Source organism: Rhinolophus sinicus, chromosome 7 (genome assembly GCF_057876585.1).
Source record: "Rhinolophus sinicus isolate RSI-liver-muscle chromosome 7, RSI-T2T, whole genome shotgun sequence".
Taxonomy (NCBI): Eukaryota; Metazoa; Chordata; class Mammalia; order Chiroptera; family Rhinolophidae; genus Rhinolophus; species Rhinolophus sinicus.
Window position 1 is genome coordinate 56,171,103 of NC_142507.1, and position 21,961 is coordinate 56,193,063.

General features: G+C 46.5%; 3 protein-coding genes across 4 annotated transcripts; all 3 read left to right on the plus strand.

Annotated features, from left to right (window-relative positions):
- The first annotated feature begins 18 nt into the window (after positions 1–18).
- On the plus strand, positions 19–5,629 carry LOC109435945 (histone H2A type 1). Of its 2 annotated transcripts, XM_074318569.2 has the most exons (3): positions 19–605; positions 2,992–3,120; positions 4,810–5,629. In XM_074318569.2, the coding sequence occupies exon 1, from the start codon at positions 91–93 to the stop codon at positions 481–483; it is 393 nt and encodes a 130-aa protein (XP_074174670.1). In that variant the 5' UTR covers positions 19–90; the 3' UTR covers positions 484–605; positions 2,992–3,120; positions 4,810–5,629. The 2 variants fall into 2 exon arrangements, with proteins under 2 accessions (XP_074174670.1, XP_074174671.1); XM_074318570.2 differs by lacking the exon at positions 2,992–3,120 and having other exon boundaries at positions 20–605.
- Positions 5,630–13,314: 7,685 nt separating this feature from the next.
- H1-4 (H1.4 linker histone, cluster member) lies at positions 13,315–14,088 on the plus strand. Its single transcript, XM_074318568.2, has one exon. The coding sequence runs from the start codon at positions 13,364–13,366 to the stop codon at positions 14,018–14,020; it is 657 nt and encodes a 218-aa protein (XP_074174669.2). The 5' UTR covers positions 13,315–13,363; the 3' UTR covers positions 14,021–14,088.
- Positions 14,089–14,903: 815 nt separating this feature from the next.
- On the plus strand, positions 14,904–20,176 carry LOC109435953 (histone H2B type 1-M). Its single transcript, XM_019714193.3, has 2 exons — positions 14,904–15,355; positions 20,036–20,176. Exon 1 carries the CDS (start codon positions 14,967–14,969, stop codon positions 15,345–15,347), a length of 381 nt encoding a protein of 126 aa, XP_019569752.1. The 5' UTR covers positions 14,904–14,966; the 3' UTR covers positions 15,348–15,355; positions 20,036–20,176.
- Positions 20,177–21,961: the final 1,785 nt, after the last annotated feature.

The following is a 21,961-nucleotide window of genomic DNA, read 5'->3' on the forward strand; positions in this document are numbered from 1 at the left end:
AAAGAAGCGGTGCTCTGCCAGTTCCCACGACTGAGTCTTTCGGGGTTGAGTATTTTAAGCTTGTTTGGGGGCATTTCCATTTGCTTAGCAATGTCTGGACGAGGTAAACAGGGTGGGAAGGCGCGCGCCAAAGCAAAATCTCGTTCTTCTCGTGCGGGGCTCCAGTTCCCCGTGGGCCGCGTGCACCGGCTGCTCCGCAAGGGCAACTACGCCGAGCGGGTCGGGGCCGGCGCGCCCGTGTACCTGGCGGCCGTGCTGGAGTACCTGACGGCCGAGATCCTGGAGCTGGCGGGCAACGCGGCCCGCGACAACAAGAAGACGCGCATCATCCCGCGCCACCTGCAGCTGGCCATCCGCAACGACGAGGAGCTCAACAAGCTGCTGGGCAAGGTCACCATCGCGCAGGGCGGCGTCCTGCCCAATATCCAGGCCGTGCTGCTGCCCAAGAAGACCGAGAGCCACCACAAGGCCAAGGGCAAGTGATTTGACTGGCATGTGAGTTTCCGGAAGAACTTTAAAACCCAAAGGCTCTTTTCAGAGCCCCCCAACGCTTCAAAGGAAGAGCTAATACCACTTTACGTTTAAAGGAAATAAAATACATGAAGGTAAGCCAATTTAAAATACGGTGATGCAAGTTAGGTGTTCGATAAGAGGACCTGGGTGTTAAAACTCAGGCGGCCTCTAGAAAATAAGTGGGTGAAGGCTGTGATGTGAACGCGTGTAGCAAAAGCCTCATGAAGGTGGATTAAGACGCATTTTTACACTCCAGTCTGGCTCTGGTCCTGAATGGGTTAACTGCCGAGATGTTCTGGGGTCTCTAAACTTCAGATTGCTTTGCAAATTTCTTGGATTATCTGAAAAGCTAACTTCCCAGCTGGCATCGTACCATCCTTCTGTAACCCCAGAGGCTGTTAACATTCAAAGCACCATCTGAAACTTACCCGGGCCTTGAAAAGCTACTAAAAAGTCGGTTCTCTGATTCTAGAGTTGGATGGCAGTTCCAGTTTCTAACTTATGGTACAATTTTAACTGACCTGTTGATGGGGAGAGTGTTAGATTTTAAGAGGCTCTAGCCTGTTACTGATGCAGCCGGAAAAGGTATAGACTAGGGCCCGAGGCCTCCCCAAAACAGCTGCTGGCAGGGATCTGGTAACTCAGCTGCACCAACCCCATTAAGTGACGATCAGGGACAGCGCAGAAATCCTTAGGGTCCTATTCCCTAGGGTTGAATCTTAACCAAGATTTTGTTACGGTTGACCATCCTCCCCGCCAACCCCCTGATTGCCATTGAACCCAGCGCCAACACTTCGGGGATGAGCTTGGCTGACTGGGTGCCAAAGCTCTCCCCGCTCCCATGCCTGCTGTGTGCTTTTTCTTCTGAAGTTAGAACACAGGGTGCTCAAGACAATGGCCGACACCCACTAACCTCTTAGTGTCAGGACATTTCCTGAGCGTCCAGCATATGAATTCATTTAACCCAACACTTAATGTTACCCCATCTTAAAGTTGAGGCCACAGGAACCGAGTGAAGCAACTTGCCTGAGCTCCACAGTCAGGAAGACGGGCCTTCTAACTGCTGCTGGTCTGTAACCCTGCTCCCTGAGAGATTATTGCTGGAATAATGCAACCTGTAAAAAGTGCACATTAAGAGTTAACTTTGACCACATTCCAGTGTTAACTAGTTGTATCCTAAACGCTGAAGTAAGGGAAGGCGGGAGTTCTCCCAGAATCTACATAAAGGGAGGGAGGTAGATATTAACACTGTGAGCACTATAAACCCAAAAAAAAGGGCATCACTTTTTTGCTTTAGTGTGTGACAAGTGAAAGGAGGAACAGGTGGGGAGATGGCTGGGTAAAGATCTGTTGTACTGAAGAAACTTGTGAGGAAAGGAGTTACAAAAGACTTGAGTTTGAATTTTCCCTCAGGGTGCCATTTAAAAACGTTTCCATTTGATTACTTAGTAACAAATGGTACATTGTGTTAATCTTATTTATTTCATCTTCAGGGCCCAAAGATCAAGGACCCCAGCTGGTTACATTGTTGATGGCCGGCCTAGGCCCAGCCTGCAATAAACACTTGAGAGAATTCTCTAGTGGGCAGTAAGCTCAGCAGCTTCAGTCGGTTCCCACCCCTTGAGCAGGTCTCTATCTACCAGGGTGCTGGGGAGGACCCATTTCAACTGAGAGAAAGTGAGGAGAACTGAAGGCCCAGGCACCAGGGACAAAAAGCTGATTTACTAAGATGGAGGCCCAGGCAGAATCACCTGTTTATATGGGGCTTTCCACACAAGCACATCAGCTTGACATGGCGCCAATTATAAAGTCCCTTTTTACATTTCCAAAGACTGTGCAGCAGTACCCTTTCTTTTACTCCATCACCCACTTGCTTCATGTTTTTCTGTATTTCTTGAACTCTTTTCTTGCAATATAAGTTTTATAATCAGTTGTAAAAAAAAAATACGCATTTTAGGGGTAGAATTAGGTTAACTTGTAAGGGTTTGTCATCTGTCGATCTTAAATCATAATTCTAAATGTAAATATTCCTGTTAAGTATGATGCACATGTATTATTCGGAGGTGTTAGGAATTTAATTGAGGCTTCCCATGCATACTGAAATTGAAAATAAGGGCTCATAGGTAGCCTCAGAAGTCTTTCCTATTTTATTCCAGTACCTTAATATTGTGTTTTAAAACTAAGATTAGCATCATCAGATCTACTAAAAGATAGCCATCGCCTATATTTACATCTTGAAAATCATACTCTTAATAATAGACAAATCTATGAAAAAACCGAAATATAACCATTCTAACTCCACGAGACATTGGAATATGACATGTGGCCTTCAAAACAAGGTGAAATCTCAGGCATGGAATCACTAGTCCTGTGAGAAAGCAGAATTGCAGTGGTTTGTCTGAGTTGTAGTTTGGGCAGAGGGAGAGAACCGACATGTCTTAGGGACTGGGGACTTAATGCAATTACTCACAATTGCAGCTGTTCCAGAAGGATGCAAGTGTGCTGAGTGAGCCTCAGACTCTGTTACGAGTTGTTTGCCAGTCTGCCAGTCGGAGCGCAAAACCTTTACCATGTTCGTCAGCTCTCAGGGACACCAGGCAGTGGCAGGTGAGAAACAAGACTGCTAACCTTCCTCGTAGGTAGTTAAGCTGTGTTTCATTCACAGCAGCAAAGGGATCCCATTTCTTATTGAAACCAGTAGGACTCAGGACGGCTGAGGATGAGAGGAATTGTCACTGTCGTTCACTGTCATATAAACTTTTGAGAAACTGTTCCTGGCAACACTGATTAAAATTGATTAGTAGACACTTGGCCTTTTGTCCAACACGGTAATATTAGATTAAGTAAATGAAAAAGGAAAAAAGTAGACACTGAAAGAGGGTGTGTACCATCTAGAAACAGAAGGCCCACTCAGGTTGTGTGAGCCTTTATAAACATCATCTATAAATGGAAAGTGTTAAAATGAGCATGTATCCAGTTTTTAACTTAAAGCATAGAAATAAAACAAAAAGGCACCTCCCTCTGCCCACTTCTCACGCCAAATCTTTAACAATTATTCTGTTTAGATTCTTCAAAAGTCAGATTTTATGACCAGATTTCTCGCCTGCCTCTGTCCATTACGCCCTTCCATGATGTAGGGGCCTGGTCTGTCTAATCACTGTGACATCCCAGCCTCTAGCAGGGAGCCTGGCACCTTGCGGGCACACATCTCTAGGGAATGAGCCAGGGAAGGAGTGTGGCCTGAAAGCCCTCAGACCCCACACATGGTTATGGGAGTTTGTGTACGCATAAAAGTCTGCCCGCTAACAGGTGCTCATATACCACTACCCACCCTCCCCAGCTACAGGAATGCAGGGCAGTTTGGGGAAAGCCCCACTTGCTTTCCACACCCTACCTTTCCAGGTCTCTTCACTAACTCCTCCAATGCCATTCAGTCTCCCTCAGGAAGCCCTTAATTCCTGAGCGCCTGCTGGCTGCTGGCTGACGTGCACCAAACAGTCCTCTTGATATGCTGCGGGAGCTTTGGTCATCGATGTTTGCTTTAAATTGTGGAAAGGGGTCATTTCTGCACAGAAATGGAACGATCACTAAGCTGCAGGGACGAGTTTGTCCCTTGGGTGTGTGCCATTGTAGCCACCAGTCCATCTTAAGTTCCAGTCGCTAAGTTTGGAGGGAGATACGTGACTGGTTGGTTCTAGAGCTGCTCTGTCCAAAACAGAAGCCACTACCCATGTGTGACATCTTCAATATAAATAAAAGAATTAAAAATCCGGGACCACATTTCAAGTTGCTGGTGGCTGCCATATTGGACAGCAAAGATACAGGACGTACCTGTTGTCAAGAAAGTTCTATTGGCAGCACTGAGCTAGGTCCTTCTTGCCCCTGTGGGTTGTCATGTTCAGGGACACTCAACGAGCTTCCTCCAGGTGGCGTCTGATAAAACATGGGATGCTTAAATTGCAATCTCAGATACACAACACATAATTGCTTTATTATCCATATGCCCTGAAATACTGCATGAGACATACTGTACTGAGCCAAAAATTGTTGTTTATCGGAAATGCCTACATAACGGAGCACGCTGTGTTTTTATTTGCCAAATCTGGCGACCTTATCTGCAGAGCAAGATCAGACCATCTTCTCTGGGAAGCTGGGTCCTCTCATCACCTGGGGTTTTATGTAAGGAACTGAGAAGCTAACTCCCGAGGAAACGGGTCTGTACGTTTTCTGCTCATGTTCAGGAAGGCTGAGAAAGAATTTCCCAAACATCCTTACTTGGGTGTCTTCTCTCCTTAGGTGTCAAACGCGTGTCACTGCAGAGATGCCTGAATCCGAGTGTCTGTCAGACTCGCCAGTGCTCAGAAATAGATGGACGGCATCCAAGTTCTGACGTCACTGACCCACTCCCCACCTGCAAATTTTTCCTATTGAAAACTTGCTCCGGTCTAATTACTTTGTGTCCCTGTGTGCCCTGGGGATAAGGAGAGTAAAGGGGAGAGAAAGTATTACTGAGGGAAAGCAGCATTCGTCCAAAAATGTGTCTAGTTTTTTTGAATGAGCAATGCATTCGGAGGGTTCAAACAAACCAACAAGGTGTGCATTGAGAATGTCCTCTTCCAATGGACCAGCCCACTGTTCCCTAGGCCATCTGCATTGTTCATTCATGCAAGTGTGAGACAAGAAGGAGTGAGTACCCTATCCCGCACCCCCACCCCCCTGCATTCAATGTCTTGGAGAACTTGCCAGACTGATGCAGGAGCTTCCTGTACCGTCCCCTGGTGGTGGTCTGTGTGGCTGCACAGCAGTTTATGTAACCTGCCCCCTGTTGGGAGTCAGTGGAGACAACTCCGGAATGGTCAGCCCTGATTTACAGCCAGTTGAAAGTGTTCTCATATTCTGCTGTGACGGTGGAAAGGGAACAGAAATTGAAGTCCCTCGTGGTTGGGACTCAAGTTTCTGCCCCTTAAAAACGATGTGGCCTCAGCCAAGGCAGTACCGTTGGATCTCCGTTTCCTCGTCTGGGAAATGCGGGTAACAATGAAGAAAAGATCACGCGTCTGAATTGTTCGGAGCTGTAAAGAATAGCACAAATAAAATTCGTTCATTTTCAACACCATTTCTTGTGTGAGAGTTACGCATACTATATTGTAATAGAAACAGATTCCCCAACCGCTGGCCTGGCACCAGGAAAGGGAAGATGGTGCCAAGTGGGAGGACGACAGTTGCACTGACCTCTCGGGATGCCTCCCTGGTAAATGGCCACTGCCGCCCTCCTCACACAGGGCTTGGGAAGCAGGGCCCACCACGCGCACTCAAGGTTGGGTTTGAAGGTCTCTGCTCTCCATGAAATCTGGGTGTTGGGGGTGGAGCCTGCTTGGCTTTCCGCAGGGCACCCCGTCACCCATGGGTATGTGTATAGGAAACACTGGGACACCTGAATCCATGGAGGGGGGTGTAGGAGACAGAAAACACCTCAGCCTTACCACATGCCTGCAATAAGTGCGTCTGCATACTGAGCGTCTGTGTGCGCGTGTGCATACAGCCCAGACATGCAGCGATGTTCCTTCTGGAACAGTGTGTTTGGGTTCCAGCTGTGCCCAGAGCCTGACTGAGGGACTCACCTGCCACTCCCGAAAATCAGGCTTTTCACCTTGTCACGCAGGGTGACATGCGGGGTCTCAGCTCCCGCTCCCCACACAAGAACACAGGATATGGCGAGGCCAAAAAGGAACACGCACGGAACCATAGGTAGGGGAGTCATACCACTATAGTCTCACTGGAGGCTGGATTCACACGACGTGCAACCTGCTGTCCGCTTTTCTGCCAACCAACTAACTTCTCGAAAGCTGCAATCCGCCGTGCTAACTGCAGTCCGTGCTTGTTAGCTCAGCCACCATCTCCTTGCTAGCCCCCATTTGCTGCTAGCGTAGCCACAGCAGTTATATTAGTGGCCAACGGCTCACTGGTTACAGCTGACGGCCAACTAGCCACAGCTGATGGCCAATCCAATCACAGTTGATGGCCATTTACTACCTGAGCCAGCACCTTTCTATGTGAGGTCGAGAGCCTGGAAACTGCTCTCTGAGCTCTGTCCCCACACACCTGTAAAATGAAATAGCACATCCCAGAGTTTTGAAAACCAGTCAAGTGAGCTGGCACATGACAAAGCACTTTGTTTCCTTGTCTCTGTCTGTGTCTCCCCCTGTCTGTCTCTCCCTCTCATGCCTACGCATATTGGATCACACTATTGTGCTATTTCCGCACGTAAAAGGGTCCTGTCTCCACTCCCAATGACCCCAATGCGTCAGGGCTGATTTGCGTCCACACTCCGGTGGTCTGCACCACCCCACCACCCCACATCCTTCTGTATTGTTTCCCATCTACTGTGTTTTCATATCTGCTTTCCAAATGTTATGAGGAAGCCCAGAACACTCTTCAGATACTCACGCGCCCCACCCCTCACTTGCTTTATGCTTTTGCTCAAATGTCACCTACTCCGTGAGGTCCTCCCTGACCATCCTCCTACTCCCAAAGCGGGAGAGATGCCTTTGGGGGAGGGGCCATGGGCTGGTCCACGATGATGCTGCCAGTGTGGGCTGTCAGCACAGCGTGGCTAGAAATGCCATGAGCACAGCAAAGACCAGCAGGGATGTTTATTTAACCAAGGGCCCCAGGGACTTCCTCTGGGTTGCCTGGCAATGAACTGGGAACAATGCTGCTTGTCTCCCTGTGGGAGGATCAACCAATGTTCCCTGGTGCTGGGAGGCTGGCATTCAGAGCTGACACCCACACAGAAACTGTTTCTCCTTATTCAAGTCTGCTGTCAGGCTTTGTCTATGAAAAGGAACCACATAGGCGGTGGGTCCCCCCTCTGGGGCACAGCCTCTCTGTGCGTGAGCCTGTCCCCTTCCCAGGCACATGGCTCTGAGGGCTGCATGAGGACAGACACATCTGCTGACTTCTGCCCATGAGTTGCAGCAGGAACAAGTGACACCGTGCTTGCTGACAAGACAGACAGAAGCCACAGCAGGAAGACCTGTCAGGAGGAGTTAAATGATCTCTAGTGTGGCAGCGAGTGTAAAGGGGTGGATATACGTTTGCAGTAAGGGGCCAGGGTCTAACTTCTCAATCATCATTCTGCTCACCTTGTGTCTCATCTTCTCACACGCTCTTGCTGAAAGCTACAAACCACTAATTAGCTCTTTCTGTAACTTTCCATTTGTCCCCTTGAATACCCCCAATTTTATGCCCATCTTTTCCCCACCATCTGTCTTTCCTCTCCATTAAGCAGCAACTGTTTTTTAAGGAGCACTTGCAAACAGTAGCTTTCTTGTTTTCACAATAGGTGGTCAGTGTTGAAATATGTGGAGACCCTACTGTGGCTTGGCTCGGCGGACACCAGGCGGAACTCGGTGGTGCTGGAAGGTGGTGCTGGAGTCGGAGTCAGAGCCATGCCGCCCGGCTCCATCCTCAGGCCCCACTGGTGGGATTCCACTGAGGCTCAGAAGCTGGGCCTCAGGGTCAGAACAATAGCTATCCTGGGGAAGATGCTGTGAGACTATGCATTTCCTGCTGGAACTCGGAGCCAATGATATAAGCGTCCACCTGTGGGGTTTATCTGCAACAAGGAAGAGTTGTTCCTTCTCTTTGTGTATTTACATATTTACATATTCATAGCTGTACATTGTATTCTGTGAGTTAAAATGCAATATTACCAATTCTTATTTGTTGCTCAAAGGAACTGTGTGCGTATGTTAACTCACACATACACACATCTATGTCTTGCTAGGAGTATAACTGCACATATATTTAAAAATGTAACTTTATATTAATACTTCTGATTCTAACCCACCACCACAAAGTTAGTTTTAGCCAAATACTATTTTTTCCACCTTTGGGAACACTGGATCTCATTTCTGACAACATGTTTACTGCTTTGTTCAATTCTACTAGACACATAACTAGTTTTAGAGTCGTTAACCCATATCGATGCGAGAACCACTTTTATTAGATTACAGTCTTTATAGATCATTACTTTTGTTTTAGCCCTACAGGAGGCAATCAAGATACGGGTTTCCACCGTTACTTGAGTTAATTTTTATCTTCCTCGACTCCTTCAGTGTTATTATGCTATTAATACGTTTTAGTTCATTTGTTAGTGCTTATATTGCATTTTGGGTCCTCATTCCTATGGCTGTTTGTTTATTTTGCTTACATAAGAAACATTACTATAGCAGTAAGAATGAGAGTTATAAAAAATACAGTCAGAGAACTGCCACTCCCTCCTCACTCCTGTTACTTTGTTCCCATTTCTCCCCTCTTCCCACTCCTTTCTAACCCCCCCCCCCCCAGATATAACCAGTCTTGTTTGGTTTTGGTTAACCTTCTTGTATATCTTTCACACAAATGAGCAGAAAAGTGTGTTTTCTTATATCCTCTTCTTTCCCTCACAGGGGGTATTATATTATGGATACTCCTTTACACTTGGATTTTTCATGTAACCATATGTCCTGGAATTCGCTCCTCCTTAGTTCAGAGACCTTTCTCATTCATCTTGGTAACTACATATCACTCCATATGGGGGTGTGTCCTCGTTTATTCAACCTCTCTCTTAGGTGTAGAAAATAAAGTTCTTTCCAACATTTTACAGTTCCAAACAATGCTGCCATGAATAACCCGGGGTTTGCGACCCACAGTTGTGACTGTTGAATTAAATCAAAAGAATAACAATTTCTATGATCATGTCTACCCCTTTTTAAGGAAAGGTTTATGGAAATGCCCTACTTCAAAAGCCAAGATAAAATGCCTATTTAAAAAGTCCAGAAAGGAAAAAGTCTGTCGCAACAGAGAGTTCTACAGGTTGTCTTCACAGCGCCACCATGCCACTGCTCCTGTGAGGAAGCTGGGGAGGGGCTCATTCGTTTAGCAAAAAACACCTCTTCCCCAAACTCTTGTCTTCAGTAAAGCAGTCAGGGCAACATACTGAAATACAACAGTACAGAATCCAGTGCTTAGAACCCAGAACGGTGGAGGAAAAGCAACCAAGTAGAAGCGTCCCTCTCTCTTTTCCTTTTTTTGTAAATCACATTGTTCCTTCCTCTTAGCACAGCTCCTGTCATGTCCAAAGGGACATGTACACAGAGTTCTCCTCACTTCCCACCACTCAGGGTTCCTTAGAGGCTTTTTTTTAAAAAATTACCTTTTCTGATCCTTAGAGATTAATACACTTGAGAATATTCCAAGACTACAATCGCAGGAGGGCGCCTCCTCCCACTCCGGCCGTCTGAGCCTGCGCAGTGAGAACTGCTTTTTCCGTGGGACACCCAGCATTCATCCAGCCAGTTGTGTAAGTAACTGAAACTACATGCACTGAGCTCTGGTATTTTATGTTTTATTCTAGCTCATTGACAAAGGAACTTTCTGGCCTTGTGGCACTTACTTGATTTTACAACCTTTTATGATTATTCAGACCTGCTGTCTGAAAACCACTGTTTATTAGAGCACATGCTTTGAGATCAGACAGATGTGAGCCAGCATCCTGGAGGCATCTCTTACATCATACTTCTCAAGAGAATTCCTTAGCCTGCGTCAGCCCGTGTCGTCCTACCTAACGTGGGGATACTACCCAGAGCATTGACTTAGGAAAATGCAGGTAGCACACACAACAGTAGCCAGTCAGTGGAAGGGTAATTATTATTAAGAAGGATAAGACGGGATAAGAAGTGGAGATACCACTCTAGGGAGCTCCAGTAGCCCACACGCAACCCACGTTCCGTCTGCCCCCGGTGGCCTCTACTCTCTTTTCTCCCTCGCCAGCCCACTCTAGTGCCCAGTCAGGTGTGAACCCAAGGATGGCGGGATTGGATTGCCGCTGCCCCCACCCTCCGGACCTGTGGCCACATCCAACACAGACTTTTTGGGAAGGACTGAGAAGGGCGAGGCCAGAAATCCCCAGGGACACTCCCATGGCAGGAAACACTCCACACAGCGAGCCACTGGTTCCTAGGCTTGGCTGTGCATCAGAGGAACTTGAGGAACTTGATAAATATTTGAGATTCCAGGACCCACTGGAGTGACTGGTTCAGAATCACGTGACGCAAGACTTTGGAATCCGTATATAAAATTGTTAAAGGAAACAAAGAAACAAACAAAAAACCCACAGGCCCAAAATGACGCCACTGGTATTAAAGGCCTATGATACCAAACCTAGATTTTGTACCTGATCTAACTACAGTTTCAACCTCTCCCAGCAACTTAATCAACCAGTGTGGAGCTTTGTGGTGAAGCACCTGTCAGGTCATCTGTCACAGTGCCCTCTCCATCCCCAAACCCCTTTGCCCCTGGTCCCCCCCCCCCCCCCAAAGAAAGAAGAGGCAATCTGAATGTTAAAAACCCTCCCGTGTTCTTCCCCCAAAGAAAAGATGACCCTACCCAAGAATACTCCTTTCTTTCCTTTCACGAAGAGCTCCCCTTCTCCCAATGAAATCCTTCCATTTTGTACAGCTCTTTGCAGAGCTCGCCTAGCTTCTAGATGGGATGCTGCCTGATTCCTGCAGCACTTCACAAATTCAATTAGATCTTCAGACTTACTCAGTTGAATTTTGTTTCCTAACAAACATACGCACACACCCGAGAGAGTGCTGACTAGCCAGCCAGAGCTGACAGAGCAACGGGAAAGTGGAACCTTTTGGTGTCATCCCTGTTTCGCCATAGAAGAGCGTCACATAAATGCTTGACCTAATAATGGCAGGTCCTCAATGTCTTCTTTAACTCCATCAAATAGTTTGATTCAAACAAAAACCTAGGTGAGTTGAAAGAGCCCAGAATTTTGGAAAGTTTAAGTGGTCCCAAGTCATTAGTAGTAAGAAACACACAGAATAAAGTGAGGCATTTGAGAGGAAAATGACAATTTGTTATGCAAATAGAAGCAATTTACAGGAGTGATTTTGTTTGTCATTGAAAATGAGATAGCCCATTGTGTTGGGATCAAACGCCCATAAATCAGTTTTCCTAATTTGATGGTTTGATGGTTCCCTATTTGATAGTTATCAGTTGGACTGTTTTGGGACCTTATCCTCTCCCTTTTTATTTTAATATATACCACAGGGCACATTTATTTTTCTCCAGCATGCACTAATCACATTGAAAATGTTTATACATTAAGGCCTGAGAAATCGATCATTTATATCACTTTTAGGCCAGGTTCACCATTAATTTAAACAAGACTATTTTGAAACGTCTCATTAATGTTGCGTCAAAGATTTGTATTCTCATTTTTATTTCAGTAATAGGGTCTTGTTGTGTGTGAAGATTTGGGGCAATGGAACCAAAAACAAATGTGGTGTCCATGGCTGTGTTACCACCAGCCCACAGAACAGTATCATGTCCCCTTTAGCAGTGGCCAGCAGTTGTATTTTGTCTGTCAATTACACAGCTTGCAGTTTTTCAAGTCAGTTCTATCCAGACCATTTTCCAGGAATAATCCCTTTAGTTGGGTTTTCATTGCCAACATGTATTCTTTGCGATTGGACAACTACCTAAATGAGCCCACTCTTTCAGAGACCTTGGAAAGGATGTCTTCAGAGGGCAGTGGCTTAACTTGTATTGTCCCTCCGAGTGCAGCTTCTGAGATGGAAATCGGAACTTGTCCTTCAATCCTACCTGTAATTCGTTTCCTTCGTTATGCATAGCGCCACCCGCCTCATGAATCAAGCATATTTGGTGTGTGGACTAGTCATTCATCAGCTATTCAGTAATAACAGGGTCTGAGTTTCTGTAACGATTGGAATAAATATGTCATGATCTACACTTCTCGTTCGTTTCCCTTTATGATCAACGCCTGAATTTCAGTTCTAACTAGTACATTACAATCTGATCCTGAAGCATGGGCCGAAAGAACTCAGCACGACGGCCCACAGAGCCGTCAGAGTGACCTCCGCTTCCACTGTCCTTATGGACACCATCTGCGGGGTGATTTGAAAATGAATCATTTTCCATTGCTGTGTACCCTATGTTCTGGTCTCCCTTTTCTTCCCAAACGTCCTGAGTCTAGGGTACCTAACTCCTGGAGCAGTTGTCCAGGGGAAAGAGAAGCAACCGCCCCGCCCCCAACCCTTGGGAGCAGAAAGGAAGAGTTCTCCTAAGGAATTATTTAAAAACCCAGGTGCCGCAGACAGAAATAAAACCATGCTGCATGAAGTGATGTCCCAGGGCTCCAAAACTTAACCCCAAATGGGCAATAATTTCTTTGACATCGAAGTAAACCAGTTTGATGAACTCAAATGCCCTCGGCTCAATAGACAGGACTCTCCGAGGAGCCTGTGTTACTTCCCTCACTTAAGTGCAGATTTGTAATAAAAATCTTAAGGCCAGTGGCATGGTTTTTGGACATATAAGGAGCTAACCACTTGGAGAATTATACTTTAGAGGTCAGAAAACTCCACAGTTAAAGATCGGTTTATAATTTACGAAGAAAATAGAAAGTTTTGTTTCTCTGAGTTGAAATCTGACGAGCACGGCGAGAAATATTGCTGGTTTTTGACAGAAGGATTCGTGCTTTCCTCATAATTTCAGACCTGCGTGAAGCCTGAGGCTTCGGGGATCAATTTCTGAGAAAAACCGGGCAATTCGGTGTTGGGAATTTTGATATTTTTGGCATTTTTTGAGGTGTAACAAACACAACTCGGGATCCGAGAGGACTCTCTGCGGCTGCCAGCGAGGCGGGCTGGACAGCGCACCAATCACGGCGCAGCTCCGCCCTATATAAGCGCGCGGGCGCAGCGGCGCGGCCCGAGTCCCGGCCAGTGCCTCTGCTTCCGACTCGAGTCCTCTCCGCACGCCCGCCCGCAGCATGTCCGAGACCGCACCCGCAGCGCCTGCCGCCCCGGCCGCCACCGAGAAGGCGCCGGTGAAGAAGAAGGCCCGCAAGTCCGCTGGGGCCGCCAAGCGCAAGGCGTCGGGGCCCCCGGTGTCCGAGCTCATCACCAAGGCCGTGGCCGCCTCCAAGGAGCGCAGCGGCGTGTCGCTGGCCGCGCTCAAGAAGGCGCTGGCGGCCGCCGGCTACGACGTGGACAAGAACAACAGCCGCATCAAGCTGGGTCTCAAGACCCTGGTGAGCAAGGGCACCCTGGTGCAGACCAAGGGCACCGGCGCCTCGGGTTCCTTCAAGCTCAACAAGAAGGCGGCCTCCGGGGAGGCCAAGCCCAAACCCAAGAGGGCGGGCGCCGCCAAGCCCAGGAAGGCTGCCGGGGCGGCCAAGAAGCCCAAGAAGGCCGCGGGCTCGGCCACCCCCAAGAAGAGCGCCAAGAAGACCCCGAAGAAGGCGAAGAAGCCGGCGGCGGCTGCGGGAGCCAAGAAGGCGAAAAGCCCTAAAGCGAAAGCAGCCAAGCCCAAGAAGGCGCCCAAGAGCCCCGCGAAGGCCAAAGCGGTGAAGCCCAAGGCGGCCAAACCGAAGGCTGCCAAGCCCAAAGCTGCGAAGCCAAAGAAGGCGGCGGCCAAGAAGAAATAGGAAGTTCCTTTGGCCAACTGTTAAAAGCTCAACACAACCCAAAGGCTCTTTTCAGAGCCACCCACAAATCTCTGCAAAAGAGCTGTTGCACTTGGAGGGGGGAGTGGCTGGCGGTATAAGGCTGAGGGAGGGGCGTACCTCCGGCAAGGCAGCTGCGCCTCTACCGGCGCCCTGGGAGTATTTCCTTCAAGCGTTATGAGCTGTATGGGGAGGAGTTAACGGGGGGACTGACTATACGTTTGTGTCGTCTCTGCTCCCGGACTCTGGCTGCGGAGCGCCAACACAATTTCCTATGTAACTCCGACAGCCTAGCATACACAGAAAGGGGTGGGGGAACACAAACTTGGGAGCTTCCTGAGGTCCAGGACCTTTATGTTACACTGTCTTGATTAGACGTTTCCATGTTGTACGTTTTTGGGGTAACAAATGAGACGAGTGGGCCGCGCAACACAGCGGTTTGCTGGGCTGGTATTTCCGACTATTCGGCTGCCGGGGGCGCGAGATAATGTGTCTTGCATACTCGCCAACCCTAGCATTTAAGACATCAGCATGACCACTACATACCCCTCTGGTGTGGAACTCAAACTGCGTGTTGTCCCAACGAGCACGGCGTGCTTCCACCCACAATTCTACACTTAAGGGAACAGTTACAAAAAGTTTCCTACACTCAAGAACACTGCACTGGCTTGAGTGGGCCTTTTATAGTAGCTCTAGGTAGTCTAGCGTAGGCTTTCTGATTGGCTCAAGCAAAGCAACTAACTAACCAATGAAAAGGCCGGCCTTCCAATCATTTACGTTCTCATTTGTGACGACACACTAAGAATGATCCAATCAGCAATGAAATCTTACTAGCCTCATTTGAATACACCATCTATAAATAACCGTGGCCTCATTGAGAGTAATTACTTTGTCAGTTACCAGCGATATTGTGACGTGTGACGCTATAATGCCTGAGCCCACCAAGTCTGCGCCCGCCCCGAAGAAGGGCTCCAAGAAGGCGGTGACCAAGGCGCAGAAGAAGGACGGCAAGAAGCGCAAGCGTAGCCGCAAGGAGAGCTACTCGGTGTATGTGTACAAGGTGCTGAAGCAGGTGCATCCTGACACGGGCATTTCGTCCAAGGCCATGGGCATCATGAACTCGTTCGTCAACGACATCTTCGAGCGCATCGCCGGCGAGGCCTCCCGCCTGGCGCATTACAACAAGCGCTCGACCATCACGTCCCGGGAGATCCAGACGGCCGTGCGCCTGCTGCTCCCGGGGGAGCTGGCCAAGCACGCGGTGTCTGAGGGCACCAAGGCCGTCACCAAGTACACCAGCTCCAAGTAGACTCGCACGTAAGCTGCTTGTCTCCCACCCCAAAGGCTCTTTTCAGAGCCACGCATGCTTTCAACAAATGAGTTGTAACTATTTCACTTGAAATGGCTATCGTCACATTCCTCATGGCGAATTTAAAGCTACAGTAGCATTTTGTTTCATTAGAGCGGCGTAAGAAATACTTGCGTGGAACCCAGGCAGTAACTATAGCTACTACAAATTGCGTGCTCACGATGGACAAAGTATACTTTTCCTAGAGCCATTAACCATATCATAATGCATCACATGTCAGTCCAAGTGCATAATTCATTTCCGTGTACAGATCTCCCAAATTGATCAAGGACTTGGCGATGACGGCTCACAGAGCACAGTAGAACGTGGAGTGACAATTTTGTTATATTCATAGTTTGGATTTTTTGTTTTTTTAAACACGTATTACCGAAAAAAGGCCGAAAACAATGGCTGTCTTCACAGAGGTTTTTCTGGTTTGTTTGCAATTAGTCCAATGCATGTGGGGTTCTCCTGCACATGAGGTTAAATGTGATTTTCTCTAGTTAATCTGTTTCCTGACAATTTGATTACTCAGCCAGCCAGCCTTACGCCTGAGGCTCTAGAAGCCAGTGAGGGAAGGGGGAGGAGGCGTCGGAAGGGCAGGCCCGGAGAGGAAGGAAATGGAAGCCCTCTTTGAATCTTGTCAGGTACTATATCTTCTTTCCCAGAAAGTCCTATTTAATTTGTAGTCTTTGGGCAGCATTCATCTTTAAAGTCCCCTGTGTCACAAGGGAAAAGCCCAGCGAGAGTTCAGGTGTCTGACTGGATAGGCAACATTGACCTCAGGACTGGGGCCCCCTTGTTAGTACCCTTTCCTGATGTCCCCGAGGATCCAGAATAGAGGGGAGGTAGAAAGGGGGAGGAAAGCACTCTGTGGCATAAAGGGCTTTTGCTGCTGGGAAATGGATTATTGTGGGGAACATCTGTCTCAGGAGGCACAAGGACCTGGGAGAGAGTGGGCAGGAAGGAAAGTAATCAATGGTTCAGAGTTCTCCAAGAAAATGGGAGGGTAAGTGAGGTTGGGATGGGAGCGATGTGCTGGTGGATAAGGAGAATTTAGGTGGGGGGTGTTTGGCTGAAGGAGGAATGAATTTAGAAATTCATTCTAGTGTCCTCACCATCTCCCAAGCAAACTCAGATTCATGGGTTGTGGGCATAGATTTCCCAAACAGTGTGTGTCAGGCCCAGCAGCCCCAACAGGTGCCTTAGTGGTATGTGGATTATTTTGAACTAAAGACAATTTTAGCCTTGGGCTCAAGAGAAAATTCTGCCCCTCCCTTAACTACCTTGAATTTGAATTAGGCGCCTTGCCCGTAACAATAGGTTATCAGAGATGACCTCTTCTGACCCACTTATAGGGCAGAGCAAATGTCTATTCACTAAACATCTGCTCTTCTTACCCCCAATGACCTTTGGAAGCCCCCAGGCAACTAACCTGCCTTAGGATTTCTTCTATACTTCAAACCCCCTTTCTCTCTGAACTTCACATCTGTGGGGTGTCTGACTCTCCTGCATGTGGGGTTCTCGTGCACGTGAGGTTAAATGTGATTTTCTCTTGTTAATCTGTTTCCTGACAATTTGATTATTTGGCCAGAAAGAACCAGAAGAGGAAAGGAGAATTTTCCCCTTCCCCACGATGGCAAACTGAGTACCTGGACTGACAGTTAAAATCCAGAATATTTTTGATATTCCTAAAAGCAGTGATGAACCACTAAGAAAGTAAGCGGTCTTGGGCCCAGCGGCCTGCTTGGCTTGTGTGAAACTCCAAGCACCACAGCTGGCTTTCACTCAAACCTGAGCTCTGTTGTTTAGGGGGTTATGTGAAGCCTAGCCCTGGGGAGAGCCTGATGAAAAATCCTTGCCCATGAAGCTGAGACACCAGAGCAAAAGCTACATCTTTGGAGTAGAAGCATGAACTAGAAATAAACTCACACAGCACTGATGACTGGAGAGAAGGCCCTGAGCAGGGCAGACCCACCACTGAGAAGGTGAACCACAAGCCCACCTCCACACCGCCTTGTTTCCAGCATCAGTCCCACAGGGATTCAGAACTCCCAGGCTGAGCATTTAATCTAGAGATATTTCAAATTGGTTTTGTACCTCTGAGCAGCTGGTGAAAGCAAACAGGTCTTCCCTGAAGGAATAAACTTCACAATAGGCCTCACCAAATCCCCACCCATAAAATATTAGGTTGGTGCAAAAGTAATTGCGGTTTAAAAGGTTAAAAACAATTGCAAAAATCGCAATTACTTTCACACCAACCGAATAGCAAAGACCATGAGTGAGCTTCACAACCGAAATGAACCAAATAACCACAACCAGGAACACAAGCAACAGTGGAAACAAAAGGAGTAAAAAGACGGAATTAACAGACTTGAAGTGACTTACTGAAAAAAAATTTAAAAAAAGCCTGTTTCATTCGTGTTAAGGGACAAGGAGAATGCAAAGAATGACCGTACAGATTTGAAACAAGAACCAAATGGAAATTCTAGAAATGTGTGTGTATACAATTATAACAAAATTAAAAGCTTGCTAGGTGGGCTTAATAACCAGTTGGACCCAGTCAAAGAATTTAATGAACTACATAATCCAATCTTAAAGAATTATCCAAAATACAGAGAGAGATACAAGAGGTTTAGAATTAGTAGTAAAATTGCCTGACATGCGTCTAATCATAGTACCAGGAGGACAACCAGACAGAATGACGCAGATGAGCGATTTAAAAGATCGTAGCTGAGAATTTGTTAGAATTGATGAGTAACTCATACAATGAGAAATAAATGGAGAAAAAGTGATAACAACACAAGGGGATCACAGTGTGATACTGTGAGTTAAGCCTGGAATTTTCACAACCAAGGTCACTCTGGTTCGCACAGGGCTGTTCCCTCCTATCTCATGATTTATACTTGCTGTGTGTGTGTGTGTGTGTGTGTATAACTTTGTTGGGTTGATGTTGTTTCCTTCTAATCCTTTGTTAAGAGTTGTCCTTTTTTAAATGATTTATGAATGTTTGGCATTAGAATGAAATCATGTGCTTTTTCTCCTTTAACCTGTGCAATGAAGTATAGGTAGATGTGCTAATGTTGATCCCTACTTCATTCCTAGGCCAAATCTTATTTGGTCCTGTTGTATTATGATCTTAAATAATGACTGGATAATTTTAGTATTTTACACGGATTGTTTTCCATCTCTATTCATACATAAAATCACTCTATGATTTTCTCTTTTGGGTTTACCTTTGTCAGATTTTTGTCATGAGGTTTCTGGAAGCTTCAAAAACTCCATTGTGGGGCTCTCCTCTATTAATTATTTATGTATAACAAATTACCCCAAACTGAGCAGTTTAAGTCAGTGAACATTTATTATTTCATTTCATTTCTACGCGTCAGGAATCCAGAAATGTGCACATGTAAGCACAGGCCACAGTCACCTGAAGGCTGGAGCCTCCCCTCCAAGGTGGCCCGCTCACAGGCCAGACTAGTTCTGTGGGCTGTTGGCAGGAGGACCTCAGTTCCTTGCCATGTAGACCTGTCTGGAGGCCTAATTGACTCTCTTGGAAACATGGTAGCTCTTAACACCCAGAAGGAGAAATCAGAGAGAGGAAGAGAGAGGCCACAGTTCTTTTTGTGATCTAGTTTCAAATGTCACACACTCACTTCTGCCACTTTCTAGTCATTAGAAGCAAATCACTTACATCTGTCATGTAGTCAGTAGGGGAATTAGACTCCACCTTTCAAGGCAAGAATGGTAAAATATTTGCGGACATATTGTAAAACTACCACATCATCTATTTATATACTTTACATAGTTGAACGTAAAAAGTACCCCTGCTTTAAAGATTAGGTAGAAATCAGCTGGACAATCACCTGGACCTATTACCTTTGTAACTGGTGGATCTTTAAGAATTCCAGTAATGTAGACTAGCAGCGGGCGTAGAGGCTGGAGCTGAGTTGTCACAGTGGCTCCACAGAATGAGTGACTCAGCCTTTCTGGGGTGCACTTTTCTCGTGGATACAACAAGAATAATAGCAGTACACTACTTCTTAAAGTTCTTTTCAGGACTGAGCGAGATAATTCATGTATAGCTCTTAAAAACAGGGACATTTGGGAGGCACTTAGCCATTGTTACCAATTATTATATTTTTATAGACACTGAATTAAAATGTAAATTACAGTAGCCAATTATCTTCAGCTCAAAAACTAAGGGGAGGTGATGGAAGGAGAACTGACTCTGGGTGGTGAACACACAATGGGATTTATAGATGATGTAATACAGAATTGTACACCTGAAATCTATGTAATTTTCCTAACAATTGTCACCCCAATAAATTAAAAAAAAAAAAAAAAAAAAAAAAAACTAAGGGGAGAGAATATAAGCATGTGAACTGTTTGAATCCCGCCCCAAGCGGGGTGCCTGTGGGATTTGGAATGCAGTTTCATTATGCAGGAGTGTCTCTTGACTACGCATGAAGTGACTCATTACCTGTTCTTACTAATAATGACTAAAGTGTAGGTAATACTGCAGCAGAAACTTCTCCTAGCACATTAGACGAGCAAATGTGAAAAGGATCCTCTCATTGCATAGCAAATACTAATGTGGATGGCCAAATGGCACCTAACAAATAAACCCTTTTTATGTCTTCAATTAGGGGAGAGAGATGAATGCAGAGAAGAAGGAAATGCAAACAGTAACTGAAAATGTGACTCAGCCCATAGAAGTTATGAAATATGAAAAGTCTGATCTGCCTGAGAACGACCTATTAGTGTGTTTCTCCTGCCTAAATCCAACCCTGCTTTGCTGCACACTGATTCATCAAAAAGAGATCATTACCTGAGTGGATGAGCCCAAACGAGGTGTTTTAGATTTCTCATTTTATTTTTTGTTTGAAGTACAGAAATAGGATTTACTTCTGTTACAGGTCTACTTACTGGGATTCATTACTCCCCATGGACTGACTACCTTTGCTTAGAAAAGTCTGAATGAGAGGATGGGAAAACGTGTGTAAGTGGGATGTGATTAATAAAATTTGTGGAAAGTTGGAATTCTGCATTCATTAATTCAAATATTTCTCCTAAGATCTCCCCTTTCTAGACATATAACTTATTGATTTTTCACTTTATCTTCTGGCATCAAAGTCAGAGTAGGAAAGGCCTAAGCACTGTTTTGGTAACAGAGTTGTTTGGCTAGGCTGACATTGGAGAGGTCATTTCCAGCATCTGAATCAAAAGAAACAATACTTTGAGGCAGTCTCAGATTTGAGTGTGCACCAAATTGCTGGGCTCCACCCCACTGTCTCTGATTCACTAGATCCATAGTAGGATCCCATCATTTGTATTTGTTTCACAGGTGATGCTGGTGCAATTGGAGCAGAGCTCACACTTGGAGAACGAGCTTCAAATTAGGACATGGGATTTCCCTGAAATGCTAACACCAAACGGCTACCACATAGGTTTAAACTGGGAAGTGAAAAGTCCTGAAAACTGGCAGGGGCCACCCTCCTTCCAGTGCGAGCACACACCGGTGGAAAGCAAACCCCGCCACACCCCTCCGCCCTCTTCCCCATAACCACGCCCCTCCGCCCCAGCTTCCTCATTGGGCCCTCTGGCCCGTCCTCACGCCCCGCCTGTTCCTTGACAGGGACGCACTTTACGCTTACGCCACGTTACGCACTGCGGGGGGGGGGAGGGCATGGTGTGGTCCGTATGCTTGCTTCTGCCTGTCGCCCGCCTCCTGCTGGTGCGGAGACCGTACTGTCTCGGCCTGTGTCTTTGGGCTGCCACTGGACACCCGAAGAGTCCACACAGTCACTGGGGTCATTCACATATACAAACACAAAAGCGAGCAGTTTGAAGACCGAGAAGCAGGGCAATAACCCTCCGTGGTCTGTCTTCCCCTCTCCGGACTGTTTTGCAGAGCTGGCACCTCCCATGACTGAGGACACCCCTCCTAACAAACCCCAGGACACGTTGCTTGCACCACCCCTATTTATTGTCATCACACAAGTAGGGCACTGAGTGAGGATTGTGTGTGCGTATATGAGTGTGTGCGGATTATTTCCTACTTGAATAATTTTACAGTTACATCTCAGGCACATGTAGGGCGGACAATCCATTAGGCACCATAGGTGCAGGGCTGACAATACCTGCTCACGAAAATATTTTCATTTCTTCTAAAATTAGAAGAAAAAATAAACTTTTAGGTGGACGAAAATGTTATACTAATGCATTAATCTTTATATAATTTTAATGATGTTATTTTTGTTATTTTTATGGAGAGGCCCAGGAAGGCAAACGTGCCTAAGGCCCACAAGAGGCAATGGAGACCCGGCTACAGGTAGCAAACAGACCTCCCCAGTTATTTGTATGTACTTAAAAAATAATAATAATAATTTATTTATTTATTTATTTTTTGCCAACAGCCAGACACATTTCCAAGTGGTTTCTGGCTATTAGTTCATGTAATCCTCATAACACGTCTGTGAACTATTTTTATTCTAATTCTACCCATGGATATATTGACTCACCTAAAGTTTAAACGAATGTGTCCCGTGTCATACAGTTAATAAATGGCAGAG